The 23,883-nt window shown below is 43.9% G+C and overlaps 1 protein-coding gene across 1 annotated transcript in view; it reads right to left on the bottom strand.

Annotated features, from left to right (window-relative positions):
- SPECC1L (sperm antigen with calponin homology and coiled-coil domains 1 like) overlaps positions 1 to 23,883 on the bottom strand; it is a 101,928-nt gene that overhangs the window by 43,293 nt on the left and 34,752 nt on the right. The window contains exons 6-9 of the mRNA XM_075013001.1: positions 21,749 to 21,822; positions 20,744 to 20,919; positions 17,806 to 17,969; positions 14,363 to 14,454 (exon numbers count right to left, since the gene is read on the bottom strand). Coding sequence (XP_074869102.1) covers positions 14,363 to 14,454; positions 17,806 to 17,969; positions 20,744 to 20,919; positions 21,749 to 21,822 — 506 coding nt within the window. The remainder of the gene's footprint in view (positions 1 to 14,362; positions 14,455 to 17,805; positions 17,970 to 20,743; positions 20,920 to 21,748; positions 21,823 to 23,883) is intronic.

The following is a 23,883-nucleotide window of genomic DNA, read 5'->3' on the forward strand; positions in this document are numbered from 1 at the left end:
GGTGCCACAGGACTTCTTGTTGTAATGGAACGAAGTAGGTTTGACTTGACAGGGACCAAAGAATTGAAATCGGAACTAAAAAGTGATTTTTATTCAGCACAACAGTTTGGTTTTGTTTATACTTATTTAATTTGTGCACTTGACAAACAGCTGAAAGCATGTACCTTTGTTAAAATATTGATCATATCTAATTATTTTTCTATCTGAAGGTCCTCTGAACTGCAGTTCTACTCTGAATGGTCACTATGTAAAATTATTACAACTTTAACAAATTTTTGACCAGTGTGCATTCAACGTCTTTTCTTTTTAGCAATACTAGTTCTCACTGCTCTGTGCATAGACTATTCAACAAAATTTGAGCTGGGTTGTTTTATTCATTATTTTTAAACTGAACTATTTACATAATTCCAAGCAGTTATGCCTACGGAAACTCGCTGGGGGGGAAAAAGTGGAACTCCAAAATCCCATTTCTATACTCACTTTCAGAGTAGAATTGCACTTAAATGTATTTTTTGTATATGCTCACTCCACTGTCATGTACAACTCAAACTTTTTCATAATATGACCCATACACTGTCTTTGAGAGACCTCACACTCCATTCACAAAACTGAGTTGAGCCTCCTGGATATCACTGCTGAGGCACTACAGCAACTACTTTCCTAGTATTTTTTTTTTGGTAAGCATGTATGTATTTTTAGCTGTAATGAAAAGAGGGACAGCCAGCATTGTGGGACCCAATAGCATTCGCTCCATGGATCAGAAGCATATAATACATGGACTACTGTTTTGGAACCACTAGCCTATATTGTGGAAATACGTATTTCTTTTGAAATCTGGATTTTGCATAGAGAATGTTGCCGTTCTGCCAATACAAGTCTGATTACGCCTTGTTTACAAAAGTCTAAATCTGCAGTATTTTCCCATAAAGTCAACCTCTACCATTAGACGTACACACTATTCTTTCTGTAGTTGAATGAACTGTGCAGTTCGATAATCACTGTCTACATTCACTCAGACTAGCAGTTAATTTACAGAAGGAGTCAGGAAAGACTATTGACAATATTTCCTGGAAAATATTTGGTTTCAAAATCAATCTAATGTAAGTTACAGCATACCTTCATTATTTACTTACCTTATACCTTCCATCACACTTTTACATTCAACTATCTGATCAGGCTACTGAAAAGTTTAACATGAACTTCCTGTTGGCTTCCCATCTTACCTATGATGAGATGTGTAAATGAACTGGCTGATCTATCTTCAGGAGATACAAGACTCAGGTGCGTCTCATGCCAACTCATGTTGAGAAGTCAAACTCAAAGACATGATAAAAAATTCAAGCCTCAAGTATACAGATCACGACATATCATTGCATATACAGCGTTACTAGGGTACTTACTCTACCATCACCTTTTTGGACTGGCAAAAAATTGGAAAACTGCGTGTCCAGAAATCTAACTCCTATGATACAGCAAGAGGAAAGACAAGTTACTCACCGTAGTAACGGTGGTTCTTCGAGATGTGTCCCCGTGGGTGCTCCACGATAGGTGTCGGGCTCGCCCGGCGCCGCAGATTGGATCTTCCAAGCAGTTTCTGCCGGACCGCGCATGCGCCAGTGCGCGCCGCTCCCCTGCGCGCTCCTGGCCATGTGCGCAATCCGGTCCCCACCAGTTCCTCGACCAACCGCCTCGGGTGCCCCTGCAAAACACTAACAGAGATCCGAAGCGGGGAGGATGGGCGGGTAGTGGAGCACCCACGGGGACACATCTCGAAGAACCACCGTTACTACGGTGAGTAACTTGTCTTTCTTCTTCGAGTGTCCCCGTGGGTGCTCCACGATAGGTGACTACCCAGCAGTAACCCAAGATAGGAGGTGGGTAATCGGATTATGTGCAGCTTGCCCCCGAGAGGACCGCTGCAGAGAGACGGGTATCCTCTTGGAATACCCTGTGAAGGGCATAATGTTTGGCGAAGGTGTCGTAGGATGACCAGGTCGCCGCTCTGCAAATGTCTTTTAACGCAACGCCCTTGAAAAAGGCTGTTGATGCCGCCACCGCCCTAGTGGAATGAGCCCTGGGAGTGGCCGATAAAGGAGTCTTTTTGAGCTCGTAGCACATTTTTATGCAGGATACAATGTGCTTTGAGATTCTCTGCGAGGAGAGACCTTCTCCTTTCGATTTGGGAGCGAGGGAGACTAGGAGTCTATCCGTCTTCCGGAAGGACTTGGTCCTGTCTACGTAGAAGGCTAGCGCCCTCCTCACGTCCAGGAGGTGTAGGCGCGCCTCTTCATTGGAGTTATGAGGCTTTGGATAAAACGAGGGTAGAACAATAGGTTCGTTAATGTGAAACTCGGAAGAAACTTTGGGAACAAAGGCTGGATGCAGCCGTATGGTTACCGCCTCCTTGGAAAAAACAGTGCAGGGTGGCGTTGCCATGACTGCCGCGAGCTCGCTCACCCTACAAGCTGACGTAATTGCAAGAAGAAAGGTCGTCTTTATTGTAAGGAGGCGGAGGGGAACCGTGGCCAAGGGCTCGAACGGTGGTCCCATTAGCGTGGTAAGCACCAGGTCCAAGTTCCATGAAGGTGGAATCGGTTTCCGAGGGGGCTATAGGTTTACCAACCCTTTGAGGAACCTGGTAACCATAGGGTGGGCGAACACCGTGTGCCCTTCCTCCTCATGTCTGAACGCCGAGATGGCGGCAAGGTGGACCTTCAACGAGGATAGCGAGAGTCCTCCTCTCTTGAGGTCCAGTAAATACTCTAGTATTGTAGGTATAGGCACCAAAAGGGGGGCCAGCTGTTTGGTAGAACACCAAGCCGTGAAGCGAGTCCATTTTTGCTTGTAGGTCTTCCTGGTGGAAGTCCTCCTGCTACTTTCTAGGACTTGCTGTACTTCCACTGTGCATGTGCTCTCTAGGGAGCTGAGCCATGGATTAACCACGCTTGCAGTCGCAGGCTTTGGGGGTGCGGGTGCACTATGGACCCCTGGGCTTGCGTGAGCAGATCCGGCGCCACCGGAAGAGGCATCGGTGGACGGTCCAACATGCGCAGGAGTAGGGGGAACCATTGTTGTCGATCCCACGTTGGGACTATCAGGATCATCCGGGCCCTTTCCCTCCTGGCTTTCTGCAAGACTTTGTGGATCAGCACTGTGGGAGGAAACACATAAAGCAGGGGGCCCCTCCACGGGATCGCGAACGCGTCCCCCAGGGACCCCCATCCCAGTCCTGCCCTGGAGCAGAATCGTGGGCACTTCTTGTTGTGCTGAGTGGCAAACAGGTCTATTTGGGGAAAACCCCATGCGTGGAAAAATCGGCCGTAGCAGATCGGGACGGATCTGCCACTCGTGTGTGAGTGCAAAACACCTGCTCAGCTGGTCTGCCTTCACGTTGTGCGCACCCGGCAAGTATGAGGCTTTCAAGATTATATTGTTGGCGATGCACCAGTTCCATAAGCGGATTGCTTCCGCGCATAAGGCACGGGATCGAGCTCCTCCTTGCCTGTTTATATAAAACATGGTGGAGGTATTGTCTGTACTGATCCCGACGACTCTGCCTTGTATGCGGTCTCGAAAGTGTCTGCAGGCGTTGAACACTGCTCTGAGCTCCAGTATATTTATGTGTAGTGACTGTTCCGTGGGTGACCACAGTCCTTGAGTCACCTCTTCGCCCATGTGCGCTCCCCACCCTATGAGGGAGGCATCTGTAGTGAGAAAAACCGATATTTGCGGCTGGTGGAAGGGTACCCCTGTTAGCAGGTTCCTGGGGTTTACCCACCATTGTAGGGATTTGCGCACTCCGGCTGTGGGCGACACCACCCTGTGAACGGTGTGTACTGCCGGTTTGTATACACTCGCCAGCCAGTGCTGCATGCTGCGCATGTGTAACCTGGCGTTCTGTACTACGAACGTCGCCGCTGCCATGTGGCCCAGCAGCTGCAAGCACGTCAAGACCGGCACCGTAGGGCTGAAGGTGATGACCTGCACGAGGGAACCGATGGCCCGAAAGCGAGTCTCTGGTAGGTATACTCTCGCTGTAACCGAGTTTATACGAGCCCCTATGAACTCTATGTCCTGTGTGGGGTCTATTTTTGATTTTGCCAGATTGATAACCACGGCCGAGTGAAGAGAACGTGGTTGCTGTGACGCGTATCATGCGCAGAACCTCCCCCTTCGAGGCCCCTTTGAGTAGGCAGTCGTCCAGATACGGGAAAATAAATACCCCCTGTCTGTGCAGGTAGGCTGACACCACTGCCAAGGTCTTGGTGAAGACTCTGGGGGCCGAGGAGAGGCCAAACGGTAGGACCTTGTATTGGAAGTGTTCGTTACCTACCATGAACCGGAGGAATCGCCGGTGAGCCGGATGGATAGTTATGTGGAAGTATGCGTCTTGTAAATCGAGGGCTGCGAACCAGTCTCCATCGTCTAGTGCTGTAAGGATGGAGGCGATTGTGGTCACCTGAAAACATTGCTTGCGCAGGTACCTGTTGAGGCCGCGAAGGTCTAAGATGGGCCTCCAGCCTCCTGTCTTTTTCTCCGTGAGGAAGTACCTGGAGTAGAACCCTTTCCCTTGCAGTTGCTCCGGCACTCTTTCCACCGCCCCTATGAGCATGAGATGGTCCACCTCCTGCCTGAGCCTCGCTACGTGGGAGGCATCCTGGAGGTGGGGCTTGGGTGGAGGTCGTGACGGTGGGAGCGACTGGAAGGGGATGGCGTACCCCATGGCTATGATCTCCAGCACCCATTTGTCTGTGGTGATCCTTTGCCACTGGTCGTAGAATGGTCGGAGGCGATGGTGGAATAGCCGCTTCGGATGACCTTGTGTGATGGTAGTGATGGTGCAGCCCTGGATCTGTATGTCAAACTTGTGTCCTTTGGCCCCGCCCCGAGGACGCACGGCTCTGTTGTGAACGTCGCCTGGGAGTTCTGTACTGCTGGTGCTGTTGATGTCGCCCTTGCTCGTAACCCCTGTGGTACTGGGGGCGCTGTTGCTGGTACTGGTACCGTCTTTGTTGAGGGTAATACCTTTTCTTTGTGTATGGAGGGGTGTAAATCCCCAGGGTCCTGAGTGTGGCTCTTGAGTCTTTACTTGAATGAAGGACCGAGTCGGTTGATGCAGCGAACAGCTTCTGCGAGTCTAAGGGAAGGTCAACTATCTTCGCCTGCAGATCCCTCGGTATACCCGAGGTCTGGAGCCAAGACTCCCTTCGCATCACCACTGCCGTTGCTGTGGAACGTGCTGCTGTGTCCGCAACGTCCAGGGCGATCTGAACTCCCGTCCTCGAGGCCGTGTAGCCTTCTTGCACTATGGCCTTGAGCACCGGCTTTTTGTCCTCTGGAAGCGAGTCCATGAGGGAGGTTAACCTGGAATAGTTGTCGAAATTATGGTTCGCTAAGTGCGCTGCGTAATTTGCCATGCGCAGCGTTAAAGTGGAGGAGGAGTAGACCTTTCTGCCGAACAGCTCTAGCTTCTTGGCATCTTTGTCTGTTCCCCCTGTCCTGAATTGAGATGTCTTTGATCTTTGTTGCGACGACTCCACCACCAAGGAATTTGGCTGTGGGTGGCTGAACAGGAACTCCATGCCCTTCGCCGGCACGAAGTATTTCTTGTCCGCTCTCTTTTGGACAGGCGGAATAGTCGCAGGGGTCTGCCATATCGTAGTGGCGGACTCTAAGATCGCTTCATCAAGCGGTATTGCTACTCTGGAGGAGGCCGGAGGTCTCAAATTTTTGAGGAGCTTATGGTGTTTCTCTTGCACCTCTGCTGTCTGGATGCCTTGCGTGAAGGCCACCCTCTTAAACAGCTCTTGAAACTGTTTGAGATCGTCCGGAGGATGGACGTCCCCCAGGGCCGTAGCCTCGTCCGGGGAGGAGAGCGAGGAACCGCTGGGATACGTCTCTCTGGACCCTTCCGGTTCCTGCTGTTGATGGTACACCCTCTCGCTAGAGGTTTGGGAGGGAAAGTCTCGGGGTTCCATAGCCAGTCCCCCCGAGATGCTTGAGTCTCTGTCCCCAGTCGCGATTGCCCTCGGGGGTACGGGATCGTCTGTGGGGATCTTTCCCTAGTAGATTGCCAATGGTGTCTATGCCCCGCGTGGTAGGGGCGACCATGGCAGTATAGGCACTGTTCTTGGGAGGGTGACCTAGACCACTCCCTTGGTGCATACCCTCTGCGACTGGGGGAGGGAGATCGTCGAGACACTGGAGAGAGCGATTTTGCATAATAGTCCAGCGGTTCAAACCCCAGGAAGGGTGAAGGTGGTTCCAGCCAGGGTGAGGCTGGTTGCAAAAATGGAGAAGGGGGCTCCAGGTAGGCTAGGGGGGACCCCCGCCTTCTGGTTGGAGTCTGCAGCATAAGCGGAGGGCTGTGAGAGAGCAGCTCCACAGCCCTGTCCGGAGAGGGGCTGCAATGCCTCCTCTTGTGTGCAGCCTTCCCCCTCCCTGGAGGAGGTAACTCCGCCCCCTGATGCACGGGGGATGCCGGCCCCATCCGCACCGTGCTAGGCACGCTCGAAGGCGGTGCCGCACGTGCGGTGTCCCTCGGTGCCTACAGGCTGTGTGCCTGTGTGCTCTGCACCGCCGGTTCCCCGGGGGTCGGTGCCGCTGCCTGCGGTGCCGCCGGTACCGGCGCTTGTTTAGCCGCCGCCCTGCCTGCGGTGCGGGGCGGCTGGCTGATTATCGGAGGCTGAGCCGCTTCCACGTGGCTCTCCGTGCCGCCGCCGATCAGCTGTTGCTGCGGCCGGGGGCTGCTCGCTCCTCCCGTCCCGCTCGCTGTTGCTGCCGGCAGGGATCGGGCTGGGGAGGCTTTCTTCCGTTTTTGCGCTGATGGGGTGAGGGAGGCAGCTTTCCTTTTATGGGCCCCGGAGGGTCCCTCCTGCTGCGGCCGCTCCAGCACGTCTGGCTGGAGGGCCTTGTCAAAAAGCAGCATTTTAAGCCGCATCTCCCTGTCTCTCCTTGCTCTGGCTGTTAATTTAGCACAGAAGGAGCATTTCTGTGCAACGTGGGACTCCCCAAGGCACCTTATGCATAGACTGTGCCCATCGGACGCTGGCATCGCCTCTCGGCAGGACTCACATTTTTTAAATCCTGAAGAAGACATTGTTGGTGAGTCATTCAGGTGTTAAACGGGTACTTAGCACCTTCTCTGTGCTGTTTTCCCCCTCCGATGGCCTGCCGCAGCAGGAGGGCTGATGGCCCTATGCTCCTGGCCTCCGGCGCTTGTTACTGGGACTGGCGAAGCTGTCCCGCTTGTAGTTTGCTTTTTGTTTTTTTTTTTTTGTTTTTTTTTTGTAAAAATAACAACCGGCTAACTTGCAGTAGCCTAAGTACTTGAAAGAAACTTTAAAAGAAACAGTTAAGTCGTTGAATACGCTACTTGGCCTTAGCCTAGTTGGATTCCGTCTGCAGCCGACGGCGGTTGAGAGGAACTGGCGGGGACCGGATCGCGCACATGGCCAGGAGCGCGCAGGGGAGTGGCGCGCACCGGCGCATGCGCGGTCCGGCAGAAACTGCTTGGAAGATCCGATCTGCGGCGCCGGGCGAGCCCGACACCTATCGTGGAGCACCCACGGGGACACTCGAAAAAGAACTGTCTTTCATCACTTCTTTATCTGATTATCTATGGGATCCTAAATGAGTGCTAGGAAGATGGATATTTATTTGTTTAAATATGCTGTCTGCTGCAAATCAAGTAAGCCTTGGAAGAGTTAGTTCTAATCTATGCATGAAATTGATTCTGATAGCTAATTTTAAAAGCAAATGTTTTCCACTTATTCCTAAACTTTAACCACCATATCAGAGTCATTTTCTCTATTTTACAAAAGCAAAGGAAGGAAAAGCTATAACAAAGAAAAGGATAAAATTCAAAGAGGAATTTATACATTTTATTTTGGCTATACATTAGTAACTCAGATCACAACCCTTCAATCAAGTCTTCCCACTCACGCCCTGGAAGCTTACCAACATATTCCCCTCCCAAATACTAAACACAGTGGAAAAAGGCCTGCCAAAATTGAAAAGCCAAACTGTTGAAGGTAAGGGTTTCAGATTTAAACATAAATATGCCCCCATATTCCTCTAAGAGCACCTAACCCTCACCTCTTCAAAAACCAATCAACCACTAAATGTTTAAAAACATCTTTCCTCTACCATGGATCATCAGGTAGTCACTTACTACACTGACTATTTTTGGGCTAGCTAGCCCTGTGAGCACTCCGCATAATGGTGGTTTTGCAATTGTGGTATGTGAGCTCTTGCTAGGGGTATGTGAGAAATATCTTTCAATGATAGAAATGAATTTTATTTAGTAAGACTTGGCAATCCAATCATAGGTACATTATGACACTATTTCAGATGTGGGTATGTGTTAGATTGTATTATTTGCAATGGCATGGACAGTCTAAAATGTTTGAAAACCACTGGCACAAAGGATGAAGGAAGACCTCCCTTTTCAAGTCTACCATCCTCAAACGTCAATGGACATTTCCCCACCTACAAGACAAACTCTTGATAAATTTATATAAACACGGAGCCTATACAATGCTCCCAACCTGGAAGCACAGGAACAGAGTTTTAGACCTCTCACATCAATTTAAAAGCAAAGATCCTTTGAAATAGTGTCAGAAAAGTGAAGGTCTTATTCAGCTGATACTTTTCAGTTTGTCAGTAATTTCTTCTTCTTATAAAATAAGTTGATGTGATTTTCTGTTTTTTACTTCTGGTGAACCTTCAATACCGACACTATTAGGTCCACCTATGGCTACTCTAGCAATTTTCTCTTAGAATTTTCAATATTTCATACTCCTGGTGTTTGCACTACTGTAGATAAGTCACAGATATTCAGAGGAATTTTAGGGAGAAATGGAGCACCTGAATTATTTACCCAATTCCAACCAGCAACATCTGTACTGGCCATGCAGCACAGGTGTCATTATAGGAATAATTTGCCCTGCAGAGCCTTAATTCCACATGATGCTGTACAAGAAACAATTTTGCTTGACTGAACTGATCATGAACGTAAGGGATAGTGCTACACATATAAACTAAGGTAATTTGATACACAAATCAGACACCAATAAGAACCAGACTTTTTTTTTTCCTTTTTCTTTTTTAAAACACAGTTACTGCAGGAACTAGACCTGTCACTAGAACTACTTTTTAAGTGTAACATCAACATACTCCTAGAAGCCAGTTCTGAAGAGACATTCAATGATCGTAATAGTAAAAACAAAACATTATCAAAAGGACAAAATACAGACAATGAAGAGTAAAGAAAAGGGAGCTAGGATGTTAAATATTGATATAAAAAACTACTCTCAATCTGTATTCTGTAGCTCCTATTGGTCACTTTTCTAACTGCATTAAGAACTTGCAGGAGATGCAGACATTAAAGCAAGGCTCATTTGAATGTGCCGTATAATGCAAGATGCTCACACTCTTAAATAAGCCGGACTTTGCATTGAGAGTTGTTCTCAAAACATTTTATAATGCAGGGGGTGGCGAACCTTTTTTCACTTCACTCAAATTCACCTTGGGGAGCCAGCGCTTCCCTAGAAGCTGGGTGAGCTGGTGTTTACATTCCAGCCCTGCTGCTGGGGTCGGGGAAAGGAGGATGGATATCCAAAGTTCAGAGACTTGCTGCAGGATTGGAGCATAAGCACCAGCTTGCTCAGTGGGCCACAGGCTCCCCACCCTTGTTACACAGCAAAATTATACCTGCTCTTCATATAAAAGGTCGGATATTGGCATACCAGCTATTATATGGGAGTCAGCAAAAGGTATATTGCTGTCAGTCAGCAATGGCACAGGCGTATTCTAAACCAGAGTTCAGAGTTAAAAGCAGAATTAAAAATATCTAGAAAACAGTAACACTATCACTGGAGGGAGAAGTGTTATTGAAGGTTACTTTCAAATACAAATACAGACTAATTTACAACTGGAGTAAGGATGACTCTACCCCAATATGATTAACAACAACAAAGTGGTCTCAGAATTACAGATAACTACAATGCTAAGAGAGGGACAGCAAGTGCATATTCTCACCGACACAGAGAAAATTTAGTGCCAGATACTTTTTTCCTCACTGGCATTTTCAGGCTAAAGGCAAAAGTTCTGCGAGATAGTAATAACCTCTTGTTTATTATCTGCTAGCATAAATAATTAAGTTAACAGCTTCAGACATCAAAAATCTAATTATTTTAAATGTTATGGTGTTGGTACTTTCTTAGTTTAATACAGAAATCCATCGTGCAGAAAGTAATTTGATTAAGTTAGATTTCCTGGAACTCACCAAGGCTAGAACAATGGAGTGACTAATGGATTCATAAAAGGAAACACACACAACCCCTTTAAAAAAAAAGGAAAGCAACCTACACATACATGTTTTTCGAGAGGCAGAACTGTGATGGAATGAGTTATACCATAACTGCCAAAGGTTTTATTTCAAAACCCTGGTGGACACCAGTAAATATCACTTAGCCAAGATCCTGAGTAACTGATTTTAGTTTTAAGAAGTGTATGCAGAAGCCCGAACATATTACCAACCTCTGTCTACTTACCTGTAAGTTTTCATATATTTAAATTACAGTAGAGCCTAATCATACAGGGCCTAATCAGGACTGGGTCTGCTTTTGCTATGTGCTGTACAAACAGAGCTATGCGCTGCAATGAAGAACTTACACAAATGCTTTCAGTCCAAGTTCACGAGAATTAAAATATGCAAACTTTTAAAATTGTGTTTTCCATGAAGAAAAAAGGGAAAACTATACACTCACCTTTTCTCTTAACCCTGTTTTATCATTTCTACTGGAAGGGAAATATACTACTAAAAATTCCCCATCAAAGGACATATCCTCTTGTCTACTTTTACATTGAGTGCCTCATTCAATCAGATGAAACCTCACCTACACAATGGAAATTTTGCAAAAATTCCCCATTGTTGTCAACCCTGGTTAAGATAAATCAGTGGTGGGAGCCTCACTGTGTGCATGTATGTGTGTGCGCGCATGCGCCTAGGGGGTGCAGGACTGCCAACTGTCCCTGACATTTTAACTCAGTCTTATGCCAACAAGACCTACTTCAAGGTAGCTGGCAGAAAGTCAACTTTAGAGCACCCATTGCTGCAAATACTAGTAGAATGGAAGAAAAGTTAGAAATGAAAAGGCATTTTTGCTCTCACAGCTTAAGAAGGAACAGTGACAATCCCAGAAATACTCCAAATTGACTAATTCTTATTGCTCTGCTTAAATGCTGTAGGATGAGGTAAAAACGGAGGTGTGAAACACCAGACTGAACTTCATTTGCTAATGTCACACATCAGCATGCAGCAGGAAATTCATTAAGACTTGAATGTTGCACCTGAGTGAAAAGTAATTTAAAATACTAGATTAAACATATCACAGTTTGCTCAGCAAAGTGAAGTATGACACTGGCATTTAAGTCCAATTGTTGGTGACATCCTCTTACTGAAGTGACACAGAGTGTAGAGGACTCTTTTCCTGAAGTGTTTTGCAACATAGGTCTGCACTATTAAACAGCTGCTCCACTTCACCACCATGTTGGCTGCATTTTAGTGGAAGGAATAAGAATTCCTATCTATACTGGCAGTTATTGCTATGCTTTGTAAACTTAATAGGTGCATAAAGTAAGATTAAAAATGTTAAATTATACGAGTATTTAATATTTGCACATTAGGTTTTCCAGGGAAGCCTGACACACATAAAATGGTTTGGGTACTGGTACAATGGATCAAATCACAGACACCAATCTCCCAGTAGTCAAGGGAAGGGAGGAAATCAGCAGAAGGAAAAGAAGAGAAATACCTCTCCCAGCATACAGTACTGACATGAAGAGAGAATAGGAGGAAGAACAAAAAAGAGACACTTTGGCACTTCTCTTTTTAGAATAGGAAGGGCACAGAAAGATACTGAATTGAAACTGTTAAACTGCAACATGCTGCTATTGGGCTGTGGTGTTCTATCACACAATGATACTGACTTGCTTCAGCAAGGGAGATTCATGGAAGTAGTATGCCTATGTTTGCAGCTGGTCTTACATGCAGATGGCTCTCACTCCAAAACCTAGTTTTGACAGTCTACCCATTTTACCATAGTGGGAATAAATGGGATTTGTGTTGGCACACAAACTGTCATACTGACCCAAAGAAACTTTGTCAGCAAAGGTATATTTGTTTACCCTTCCATAGAGCACATGCTTTCCACAGCACATACATACAGACTAGCTCTATTCAAGCTAGTGAATAGCAGCATGGGCAGAGACCAAATCTAGGCACCCAAGTATGAAGCAGGAGATCAGATATGGTTGTGCTGAGACAGCTAGCCCAGACTTCTGCTTGTGCCACTGCTGTCACAGCTATATTTTTAGCGTGCTAGCTCAAAATCATTGTTCAAAGGGGATTCAGTACTTGTACAGTGGACAACTCCTCCAGCTTAAGTCAGATCTTATGGACATGATGACAACCTTGGAACTGTCTTAGGCAGTCACACAATTAAATTTTGCTTTTTGATTGTAACTAGAGATAAGGAATAACAAACAGAATACGAAAGCTGACATCACCAGTAAGGTGAACTGATGGCCAAAATTCTAAGTAGTAGGCTGGACTGAATTATGTAGTGCCTTGAAGGGGACGACAGTAGAAATCAATGTGATAAACACATGGAAATTCTCTAAGCCTCACTACATTATTCCTTCACTATCGAGGATCATTTACCGGTAATGCCACGTAAATAAGTTCAACGTAGAAAAATCTCTCTGCATAGTTAAACACATCAGCAAGACCACTCAGTTTCAAAAGAAATTAGAGGCAAAGCTTTTCGGTTACATTATTCCATTCCTTTGTCAGGGAGTTATTTCCACTCCAGAGAAGGCTACATTAGGGTTACGTCTATTCTTACAAAAAACTTCAAAATGGCCATGTTAATGGCCAAATCGAAGAATACTAATGAAGCATGGAAAAGAATATTCAGCACCTCATCAGCATGCCGCCAGCCACGGCACTTCGAAAGTGCCACAGTTTACTCACCTACAGCTTGTCTACATGGGGGTCCTTTTCAAAAGGAGCCTGCCAGCATCAAAATCCCCTTATTCCTATCAGCTGATAATTTCCTATTTCCTATTTTTCCCTTATTTCCTATTAGAAAGTTCCAAATTTAAAATTGTGTCACCACATATTAAAATAAACTGGTGGCATTTCTGGCCTCCAGTGCTCTGAATCCCACAGAACTACAGACAAGTGAGCATACGCATTCACTGAAGGAAATGAGCACTAATAATTCCTCAAGATGCTACATCCTGCCAAAACCAGCTACCTGTATTCTTTATCTGTTCCAAGCTTAATCCTCCTGGCTTTCCTCCATGTCTCAACTTCATCTCAACACCGAAAAAACAAAACAGCTGTGCCCAGGTTAAAAGAAACCAAAACTGAGTAATAAGTTCAAAGTACTGCTACGAATGTAATCCTGTGATACTTAATGTTATCCCCAGTCAGCTGGATGAAGGGATGGGAGGCTTGAAAGAGGACAGACCCTAGAATAAATAAATCAACATGTAGAATGCAGCTCTCTGGGTCTCTAGAAAATGAATTAAAATAGCAAACTTATGTCTTTATCCCTCTAATACTGGTCCTGTAGTGCAGCCCGCAACACAAAAAAATTTGTAACAAGCCCAACGATCAGTCTTGCAGAGAGTACCATAACCTATGTCTGTTGCCCAAAGGAAATTAATACTTTTTCTGTGACAAAGGACTAGAAAGTGAAAGGTGGTTCAGAAACATTGAAATGAGCCTTCTATTTTACAAGAATATTAATTCTCAGTGGCACAGTAATAGTATCAGTACTACAGAATTTTATTTTTCAATGTTTCTCACTGAATGACCCACCCACGCCAAAAAAATTCTCTCAAAGTTAGTACTCCAGTTTGTTAAAGAAGTTTTACACCCGGACAGTGCATGCAATAAGATGTTCCTTCATTATAACATACGCCCACAGAAAATACTGCTTCAAGGGGCAGCCATACAAGATTTGTTTCCATGGTGAATGAAGATGGCCTTGACAACCTCTTTGGAAATAGGGAGGGAAGAGAGGCAGACTGCCTCTATACCAATGGTAAGATATGGCGGGGGTGGGAGGATGTTGCTTCATCTTAACAGAACGGGGCTTTCAGGGCAATAATTTTTTAAAAAGTACCCTAAGGCAAAAAAAGTTATTTTATCCAACTTTACATTTCAGAAACCTGAAGCAATATTTTACTACTTTTGCCCACAGGTCAATCAGTATTTGTATAATACTACCACCACCTTTGGCCTAATTTCTTTGACAAAGGATTAAATACCATCACAAGCACTTACCTGCATAGGAGACACTGCAGCGGCTGGGGGTGTTTTCATGGGACCTGGACTGAGAGGAGTGCGAGGAATTGTGGCTGTGGCAGGGCTTGGAACTAATGGAAAAAAGAAAAGAAGCTCTTTCAAGTGCGGCATGGTTATCAGTCAAATGAAGAGGTGCACATGTAGTCATATGTCAAGATAATTAAGGGAAGAACCTGACAAATATTTGGTTTGCTTGTATTGTGCAGTGCTCATTTTTTGGAAAGCAACTTCAGAATACTATATTGATCACCACCTCAGATAAGCCTGCACCACATCAAAAATAGAAATAATTTAAAACTATTTAACTGTTCATCAAAAACATCCTTACCCCTATTTAACCAGAAGTGGCTTTGTTTTTCCTAATTTAGTTACATACTTTACTGCATCACTAGGCAGTGTACACTGCACTTAGAAGTGGCTCCTTCCTTTCCTCCCTCTCCCACAAAATGCCTGTGTGACACCCAGCCACCCATCTTAATTCAGGGACACCCTGCACGCAGCTATTTTCACTTCATGCCAAAGACTAACTCATATTCACTTATGCTAGGGTCCTCCCTTTCCCATCCATTAATCCTTCCGCCATGTATCATGGGTTCAGAGTATCCATATCATCCCCTTCACACACCATCACCCACATTACCCCACCCACACCAGGGGCTGTGTGCCCCCCTCATTCTCACCTAACCCCCATATCTGGGTCCCTCATTTTAAACCACCAAAGAATCCTAGTTCCCTCTTCCCACATGGTAGCAGCTCTGTGAACACGCCCACCCTTTAAAAGGAGAGCTCAGTGGTTTGAGCATTGGTTTTGGAAATCCACGGTTGTGAGTTCATCCTTGAGGGGTATGGGGCAAATAGATTTAAAAAAAATTGTCAGAGATGGTGCGTGGTCCTGCTGAGGGCAGGGAACTGAACCTGATGACCGCTCAAGGCCCCTTCCAGCTCTATAAGATATACATATCTCCATATGCACGTATGTATTCTACCACCACAGCACATATGCCTCCTCTACTATTCCAAATGGATGTCAACAAAGTCACATTATATTGGGAAGAAGTGGGTATAGCTAAGATAAAAGGTACTGTTACGCAGGAAGATCTTAACTTACTGCCACCAACCAGTTATTTGCTCTACAGACAATCAAAGAGATGGTTTAGTTGCTTGGTTTGCTAAGAAGACCCAATGAATTGAGAGCCCCCCTAATATCCCCCTCTAAGTTTTCCAAATTTCAGATGCAAGTGCTATCCAGTTGTGGGTACATCTGGTTTTGCTCAGCCAGCCTGCAGGTTCCCTAATTCAGAGGTGGCGGGGGGGGGGGGGGGGGGAACCACTCTCACTGACTGGCCCCCACCTGAGGAGAAAAAAAAAATCCCTCACAGTTGGGATGCCCAACTGAGAAGCAGAAAAACAGACACTCACCTCACTATTCTTAAGCTCCACTCTAGAGTCTAGGGGACTTGGGCTAATAGATTCTGTGAGGCCCTCTAGATTCCGGGATGGGGCCAAAAATGAAGGGCTCAGTGCACAGGAGAGGGCTGCTAGGGTGGGGATGTGGAATCTGAGCAGGAGAGAGGATGCAGAAGTGGACTGGAGGTGGAGGTGTATGGTCTAGGGAGGAGGGGCCAGGATGGGGGCAGAGATGCCTACCTGGCATGGCCTCCAGGGAGGAGGAGCATATGTAACTCTGTGTAGCTCTGTGCAATGCAGGGAAGTGCCCCCTACTGGCACTGTCCCCCACTGCTCTCAATGGCTGCAATTCTGCCAAAGTGAACAATGGGGAGTGGTGCCTGCAAGAAGTGGTTCCCTGCAGCATGCAGGAGTCACTGTCTCCCCCTGCCAGGCAGAGCCCCTGGGCTGGATCTGGCCCTGGCTTGCCTAGATCGGGCCCACGATTCAGTTCAAGGCAAACCATGCGCCACAACTGGATTGTGGGCTGTAGGTTCCCCACCCCTGCCCTAACTACATGACTACGAAACTATGTGAATTTCTTACCAGGAGAATAGTATTTTTATAAAATTTGCCTGAGCAACCATATCCTTATCCAAAGCCATGATGAGTAAGATTTCTGCTGATTCAGTCACATTACTTCTTCCTTTTACTAGTATTTTTGTTCATAGCAAGTATGCAAAAAGTTCCAACAGTCCTCAAATTAGAAAAGATGAGGCTGAAAGCAATGAAAACGAACACTAACAAGGGGAACACAAACGTAGAGCTATGATAATCCACAGAATCTCTGCATGATTCATAGAGCATACTGAGTCATATGACAGGTGTTCACGTAAGTCAGCATAAAAGTGGATTGTCATTTACATAACAGCTGCTTACATCATTCTGGTTAAACTAAGAGACCTTAAAATGCATGCAAATGTAATTTAAAATGTCACTGACACCCATATTAAGGCCCTTTTTACTATTAGAGTAATTTAAAGCACTCAATGTAAATTACACTAAGGGTTTGTCTCTACATTGGGATGTGCTCTACAGGGGATGTGATTTCTAAAGCACACTAATGTGTTGTGCATTAACTGGTCTGTGTAGATCCTACTGCTGCATACTGAAGATTTAGTAGTTTGATTTAGTGTAGTGCTGTTTCAAATAATGGCATAGTGTGTTTGCAAACTTTCCGCACATGCTAGCAGGGCCCGATACGGACTAATGTGCAATACATTGGTGTGCTGTGAAACTCAAGCCCAGAAAATGCTCTATTCCCCCATATAGACAAGGCCTAAATTTGTGTAACCACTCAGTTATTCACACACTAAAATGATGTCTAAACAAACGCCGGGTGTTTGTGATTTCTTTTTGCTGTTCCAGGAAAACTACATGCAGTCCTAGGACAGCTCATCTTTGATGCAGAACAAAAGCTAGAATCTGAGCCCAAATTTTTGTAACCAGGACCTTAAAAATCAGACCCTGCATGTCTCATTTCCTAAAGTGCTGATAGCCCAATATTTCCCATTGAGGTATATGGGATGACATTGTTCAAACAGGACTTTAGGAGCTTAGGCTATTTTAAAAAGAATGGTGCTAGTCATTATACAGTTTCTAGGAAGATCATTTGCAAACCTTGAAGTCTCTAAGCTGGGGACACAGCTGAGTGTATAACTGGTATTACAGCACTGTTGAGTGAGTGCTGAATCACAAAGAATCCAGAGTCCAAATCACCAGTTAAGTGACAGTGAAGACAGAGAACATTCAACCCCTGCGGTTGGGCAAAGAAGAGGATGAGAAAGGATAGCTACTTAACAATAATGGATCACCAGAAATGTAATTCAGTATACGCGGATTTTTTCCTCAGACAGCACAGGTTGACTGAGGTGTCAGGCAGGTGAATTTTCAAACAGCTAGAACATCAGATGCGTACACGTCAACATATACAAACCGCAAACTCTACACCTACAACTCTGGCTAAAAATAATTACCTTGTGAGGCACTGTCAAAGGATTTGATTAGTGTTTTTACAGTGGGAGTTGGCTCGGAGGAGGTGGATGACCTGCGACTCAACCCCATTCCTTGTCTCAGAGCTGCCAAATCCCTCTCCACAGCATTCATGTAATTGTATACCCGACCACGTTCCTCTTCCTGCCTGTAAACAAAAGTTAGGCCATCTTACACATGTCAGAAAAAGATTTTCTTTAGGTCAAAAGGCTTAAATATAAATACAGGAATTGAGCTCATAACTTTATACTTTACATTATCCTGCTTTGCTATTTATTGTTATTTAGGTTTAGATTAACACTCAAATTCTTTATTATCTGTCAACAAGAAACTTAAGTGAATTGAAAGGCTTTTAATCAATCAAGAGTCAAGATTTATGTCTTGGGTTTTCCAGTGAGTTAATCTATGGCAAGTATGAAGTTTAAAAACTAATAGTCAAATAACTGATAATTGAAATAATCAAAATAAGAAAAAAAACTGACAATTATTTTTGAAGGTGACAAGCTTCATGTCAGCCAAAAAAAAAAGTTCAGCCGCTTTTGCTGGGGGAAAGGAAGGGAGAATTTAATGTTGTTTTGAATTGAGACTGAACTCTAGTTACAATCCAAAGGGACATTAACGTTTTAGAATTTCAAATTAATTACCAATTTTCTAGAAATATTGGATCCCTGTAATGCAATGCAAAAATTGCAAATGTCCTATTTTAAAAATTCAAAGATTAGGTTAGAAATTCTTATCAAAAGTGGATGCTATAACATTTTGAGTTCGATGTTATCCTCTCAACATCGGGTTTGAGTAATCTCATACGTTCATAGTAATTGACAGAATATCCAAATTGGTAGCTTCATTTCAAATTAATCTGCTTTATCACCACCATCCAGGTCATCTCTCATTTTCAATTATATCCCTCTCCAATCTGCCGTCTGCATCTCACATATGCACTGCAAAAATAATTTTTCTGACCTCACTCTGGTAGTCAAGTGTTCTCTGCCTCAGAAGTTTTATATGAGTGTTTATTAAGTGTTAAAACTTGTATAAAATGTCACATAAATTAATAATGGGAATATGTACGAATTTCACAAACATTGTAATTGAAACGGCTGATAGTCTCCAGTCCCAATTAAAAGGACCAAAACAGCCATGGAGACCAAACTCCTCTTAGGCTACGTCTACACTAGCACACTATGTCACAGTAGCTTATTTCGAAGTAAGGACATCGAAATAGGCTACTTCAACGTGTATCATCCACAAGTCCTCCAGGGCTGGTGCCGTTGATGTTCCACATCCAAGTAGTGATGGGGAACATCAAAAGGAGCTGCCCCGGAAGGATATGTGGAGCGTCCACACACACAAGCGCTCCCCATCGAAATAAGGGGCCAGCAAAGCCCCAAGCCGCTCCCTTAAAGGGCCCCTCCCAGACACACTTGCCCTGCGCAGCACGAGATCCACAGAGCCGACAACCAGTTGCAGACCCTGTGCACACAGCATGGACCCCCAGCTGCAGCGGCAGCAGCCAGAAGCCCTGGGCTAAGGGCTGCTGCACACAGTGACCATAGAGCCCCGCACGGGCTGGACAGAGCGTCTCTCAACCCCTCAGCTGATGGCCGCCATGGAGGACCCCACTATTTCGAAGTAGCGGGAAGCAGATCACCTACACACGCCCTACTTCGACGCTGAACATCGAGGTAGGGCGCTATTCCCATCTTTGGATGGGAATAGCAATTTCGAAGCCTCACCACCTAACGTCGATTTCAACGTCGAAATAGCACACAGTGCATGTGGATGCGACACGTGCTATTTCGATGTTGTGCTAGCTACTTTGAAGTAGCTGGTTAGTGTTGACACACCCTTAGAGAGAATTAGCAGTCAAGGTTCGGGGAGATTTGCAGAACAGAGGAAAACATGAATTATGTCTGAGCAGTATGCAATGTGTGATATGGATTCTTTTAAATTTGTGCTTTTTGAAAGATGCCCCACAAAGTGATTAGGATCACTACTGCAAAAACCATACAACTCTCCGCAACGACTTGACTATGAAGGAGGTGAGGCTTTTAGTGATTAGCTTCTCATTCTTAGCATAACGCTGGAAATTCATGGAGTGAGCTATCCCGTGACATCAGATAATCAGCAATAACAGATTATTTTCTGATGCAATTTTTGGAAAAAAATAATTACATTAATTAGTAAGTATCTCAGCTAACACTACAAAAGTATGTTTTAACTGAGTTGCCTGTTAACAAACACAGGAGTCGTGGGTCGCTCATTGGCATGGGCTTCAAGCAGGAGCTTATACCGCTTAAAGCCCTGGGACTTTTTCATGACCCAATCTGTTGAAGGGGACACAGGAGGAGAAGGGAGGCACTTCCACACCCACTGCCTAACGCTAACTGGAAAACAATGACTGTACTAAAGAACTAATCACAAATATTTACATATTAGGAAGACACAGCCTAGCAACAAATATTCAGCCATGGTTCCAAAAGCCCAGGCAGCCAATAAAAAGGATCGGCAGGGTCATACTGTAGGACTCTCTACTGGTGACCTCTGAGGGGGCTTCACAGCCAATCCAAGGTGTAGCAGCTAGGGTAAAACTTTCCAACAGTGATGCATGCAGTGCGTAATCACCCAACCTGAATAGGTATGAGCAAACACTCAAAGAAGAACAGGTACATTTTTTCCATTGGAGAAAAGTAAGCAGCAAGCTACTTAAAAGAAAAAACTCCACCCCTAATTATAAAACATACAAACAAAAACCACTTACAGGGTTGCCCATTAGAGAGCTCTTATGCTGGAATGATCTTGCTTCCAAATGATAATCTTGCTCTGTTTCTTTCCATGAGTCACAGTGACAGATAAGAAATTAAAACCTCAAACCATATAAAAACAACAATAATACACAATTCCCTGTTTTCATTAACATACTTGCGTGACTTTATTTCTTCCAGCTCTTTAGTGAGCTTCTCATTTTTCTCTTGAGACTCATGCAGTCTACGCTTTAGGTCTCCTATCTCCTCCTGGGCTTCTGATTTGATATCATTTGCTATGACCACTGCAGTCTGTAGATCTGCTTGGAACTGACGCCATTCTGCAGATTCCTCCTATAAATAACCAAAACTTTAAACAGAAGCAACAAGGAGTTTGAAACAGAAAAATAATCATGATGCAAAGTTCCACTAAACTCTCAGAGTGGAAGATTGAAGTGGGTGGTAAAAATCCTCTTGAGAGTCCAAAAGTAAAAGTTAGACCATTGGTGTAGTAAATCCAGGGTTGTGAGTTAAATCCTTGAGGGGGCCTTTCAAAGGTATTTCTCATGGATGGTGATAAGTCTTGCTGTGAGTGCAGGGGACTGGCCTTGATGACCTCTCGAGGTCCCTTCCAGTTCTATGAGATATGAAACGATATGAAAAATGCTAAATTTACAAATCTTAAATATAAAGATAATTTCAGCAGGAACTGGTTTTGGAGCAGAAGAACTGAAAGGTCCTGAAATTTCCTTTTCTCAAAAAAGTAAAGATATCTTCATTAAAATATAACTGTGTTAAACAAGACACACAAAAATTCAAATCTGTCCAAACATAGTTTAGTTTGCTGAGGCATACAGATGATTTTAGGGTTAGTTCTTTAATGGGTTAGTAAATTCATTGCAAGACAAAGTATTAAACTCCATCTTTAAGCAGATGTTCCTCTACCCAAAATTATTTTATTTTAAAACACAGTAATATTAACTTTTACCTGTACGTATTGAAATCCCTGTACTATAATACTGCCTTGAAACATGTCTGGCATATTTTTAGACCAGTGTGCAGGAAAAGACAGACTGTACTGTATATAGTTATTGCTAGACAATGTCTGATGTGCCACTCTTACAGTGCCGTACAGAATTCTTTTAGTACTCAGTTGTCCGCTGGATTGTAGATGTTAACCTACCCGGAGCCTCCTGTGAAGGGTCTTTATTTCTCTTTCCATATCATGCTTTTGGTCTTGAAGTTTTTTCACAGTATCTAGAAAGATAAGTCAAATCCACTTTAAGATAATACCTTACTCAATGATTTGTCTATGAATGAGCAACTAAAAGCACATATACATTTTTTAAGGCTTCCTCATGAAAACACCACTTTCCATAAAACTATTTTAATTATATTTATTATAATTATTAATGAAAAGTCTATGAATGAATTTATTTAACAACAGTGTTTTTATGCCAGTACTTGCCAGTACTCAGTACTGGCACCTCAGCAGCCCCAGCTGTGGGACTGGCTGGGGATGGGGAAAGGGAAGGGGATCCAGTTGAACACCAGCTCCTTTTTTTTTTTTTTTTTTTAAAAACAAAAATAAAGCACTGTTTAACAAAATATGCGTTCCTGAAAGTGGATAACTAGTGTTGACTAACTTGATCGGTATTAGGATTCCAGTCTCTGCCTTACCGTGCACAACATTAAAAAACAAAAGAAGTGGCCACTAAAATGTTAAGCAAGATAAGCAGAGCGATATAAGGAGGATGCTAAATAAAGGTTTTGATGTCAAGCATAATTAAAAGGGGCTGGGATTTAAAAATGAAGATAAAAGCTGTGTTACCATTATCTACAAATTGACACTTCACATTCCTGCCACAAGACATCTGCCATCAAGAGGGACGATTCTTTGTCATTTCAAGAGGAATAAGATTCCTGTTCTAGCTCGCAAAAAACTCTGATTCTTGTATATCACAACACTGTTTGAGATAAGCTATATGTAAAGCATAAGGGGCAAACATTACAGTACATTCAATGAAATAATAAAATAAAAGATATTCACTCACATGTCAGCAGCTACACAAAGGGTATGAAGCTCATTCCCTACTAATTCCTAATCTGGCGTCTGACAGGCTGACTGCTGTGATTATTATTCATTTGTTGCTTTATTCAATGCACAAGAGAACAGCATGATTATTCCATTCTTATAATTGAGTAACTGACAAATCAGCACATGGAATACATTTCTCAATCAGTACTGCTTCACCAGTTCTTGAGTCTTATGTGCAGACTATTTCCATGGTATGATACGCATATACAAAGGTGTGGAGCATCTTGATTTGTCGGGCCAACTAAGATAAATCATGGTTTTTAATTCAGATTCATTATGCCAAGAACAGTCGTGAAGCAAATGTCTTCTTTATATATTGGCAATGCTTTTTTCTAATGAAGGCTGCAGGTACCCAATATATTAAGCTGTTTAAAATCCAAGACCTTGACAAAAATTACAGAGTAGCAGATATTAGTTAAGTATTTACTGCAAAATAATATAAATTAAATTGACAATGTAAAATTGTAAGATTCTTGTTCTGTTGTGCAAATGAAATTTCCAATGTATTTATTTGGTTTGTCGCCTTGACAAAGCCCTGGTGGGGCTGATCTGATGGGTTTGGTCCTGCTTAGAGCAGGGGGCTGGACTTGACGGCTTTTTTAGGTCTCTTCCACCTCTATTGTTCTATGATTGGTTATCAGTTGCAATTAGTTTCAAGGATAATTATGTAACACAGGATTCTTTTTAGAATTTTATAGTCTAACAATGCTCTAGTCTGCTTCCCCTCGTTTTAAAGTTGAACCCTATATTTTGGCATCCCTGTGGCCATTGGGTGGAGAGGTATTTTTTAGTATTACAAGACATGTTAAAAACAGCATATGGCAAACTAAACAAAAAATGCTAAGGAAAAAAATCATGCTTATTCACAAGAGGGTATTTAATTTCACAATTTAAATGCAGTACTAATTTGGATTCACTATTTGAGCAAAGGCAGGTTAATTTGTAGTTTTTCTGGAGACTGCCAACTTTAGATTCATCATCTTTACGTCAATGGTCCTAACTACAGACCTTTTTGATGCCACAGCTAATTTTTTGTAAGAATGACATAAGCCCCTGAATGCCTTGAAAAACATTTAAGGCTTGGAAAAGTTCAAACACTTCAAACCAGACATTTGCCTGCATCTGTTGCTATCTTACAGGACTACGTATTCTAATGTGTACATCTAGCTGACCTTTCAGCACTGGATGGGGTCATCTAATTAACAGTGGAGGTCACTTGA

Source organism: Carettochelys insculpta, chromosome 18, assembly GCF_033958435.1.
Source record: "Carettochelys insculpta isolate YL-2023 chromosome 18, ASM3395843v1, whole genome shotgun sequence".
NCBI classification, from domain to species: domain Eukaryota; kingdom Metazoa; phylum Chordata; order Testudines; family Carettochelyidae; genus Carettochelys; species Carettochelys insculpta.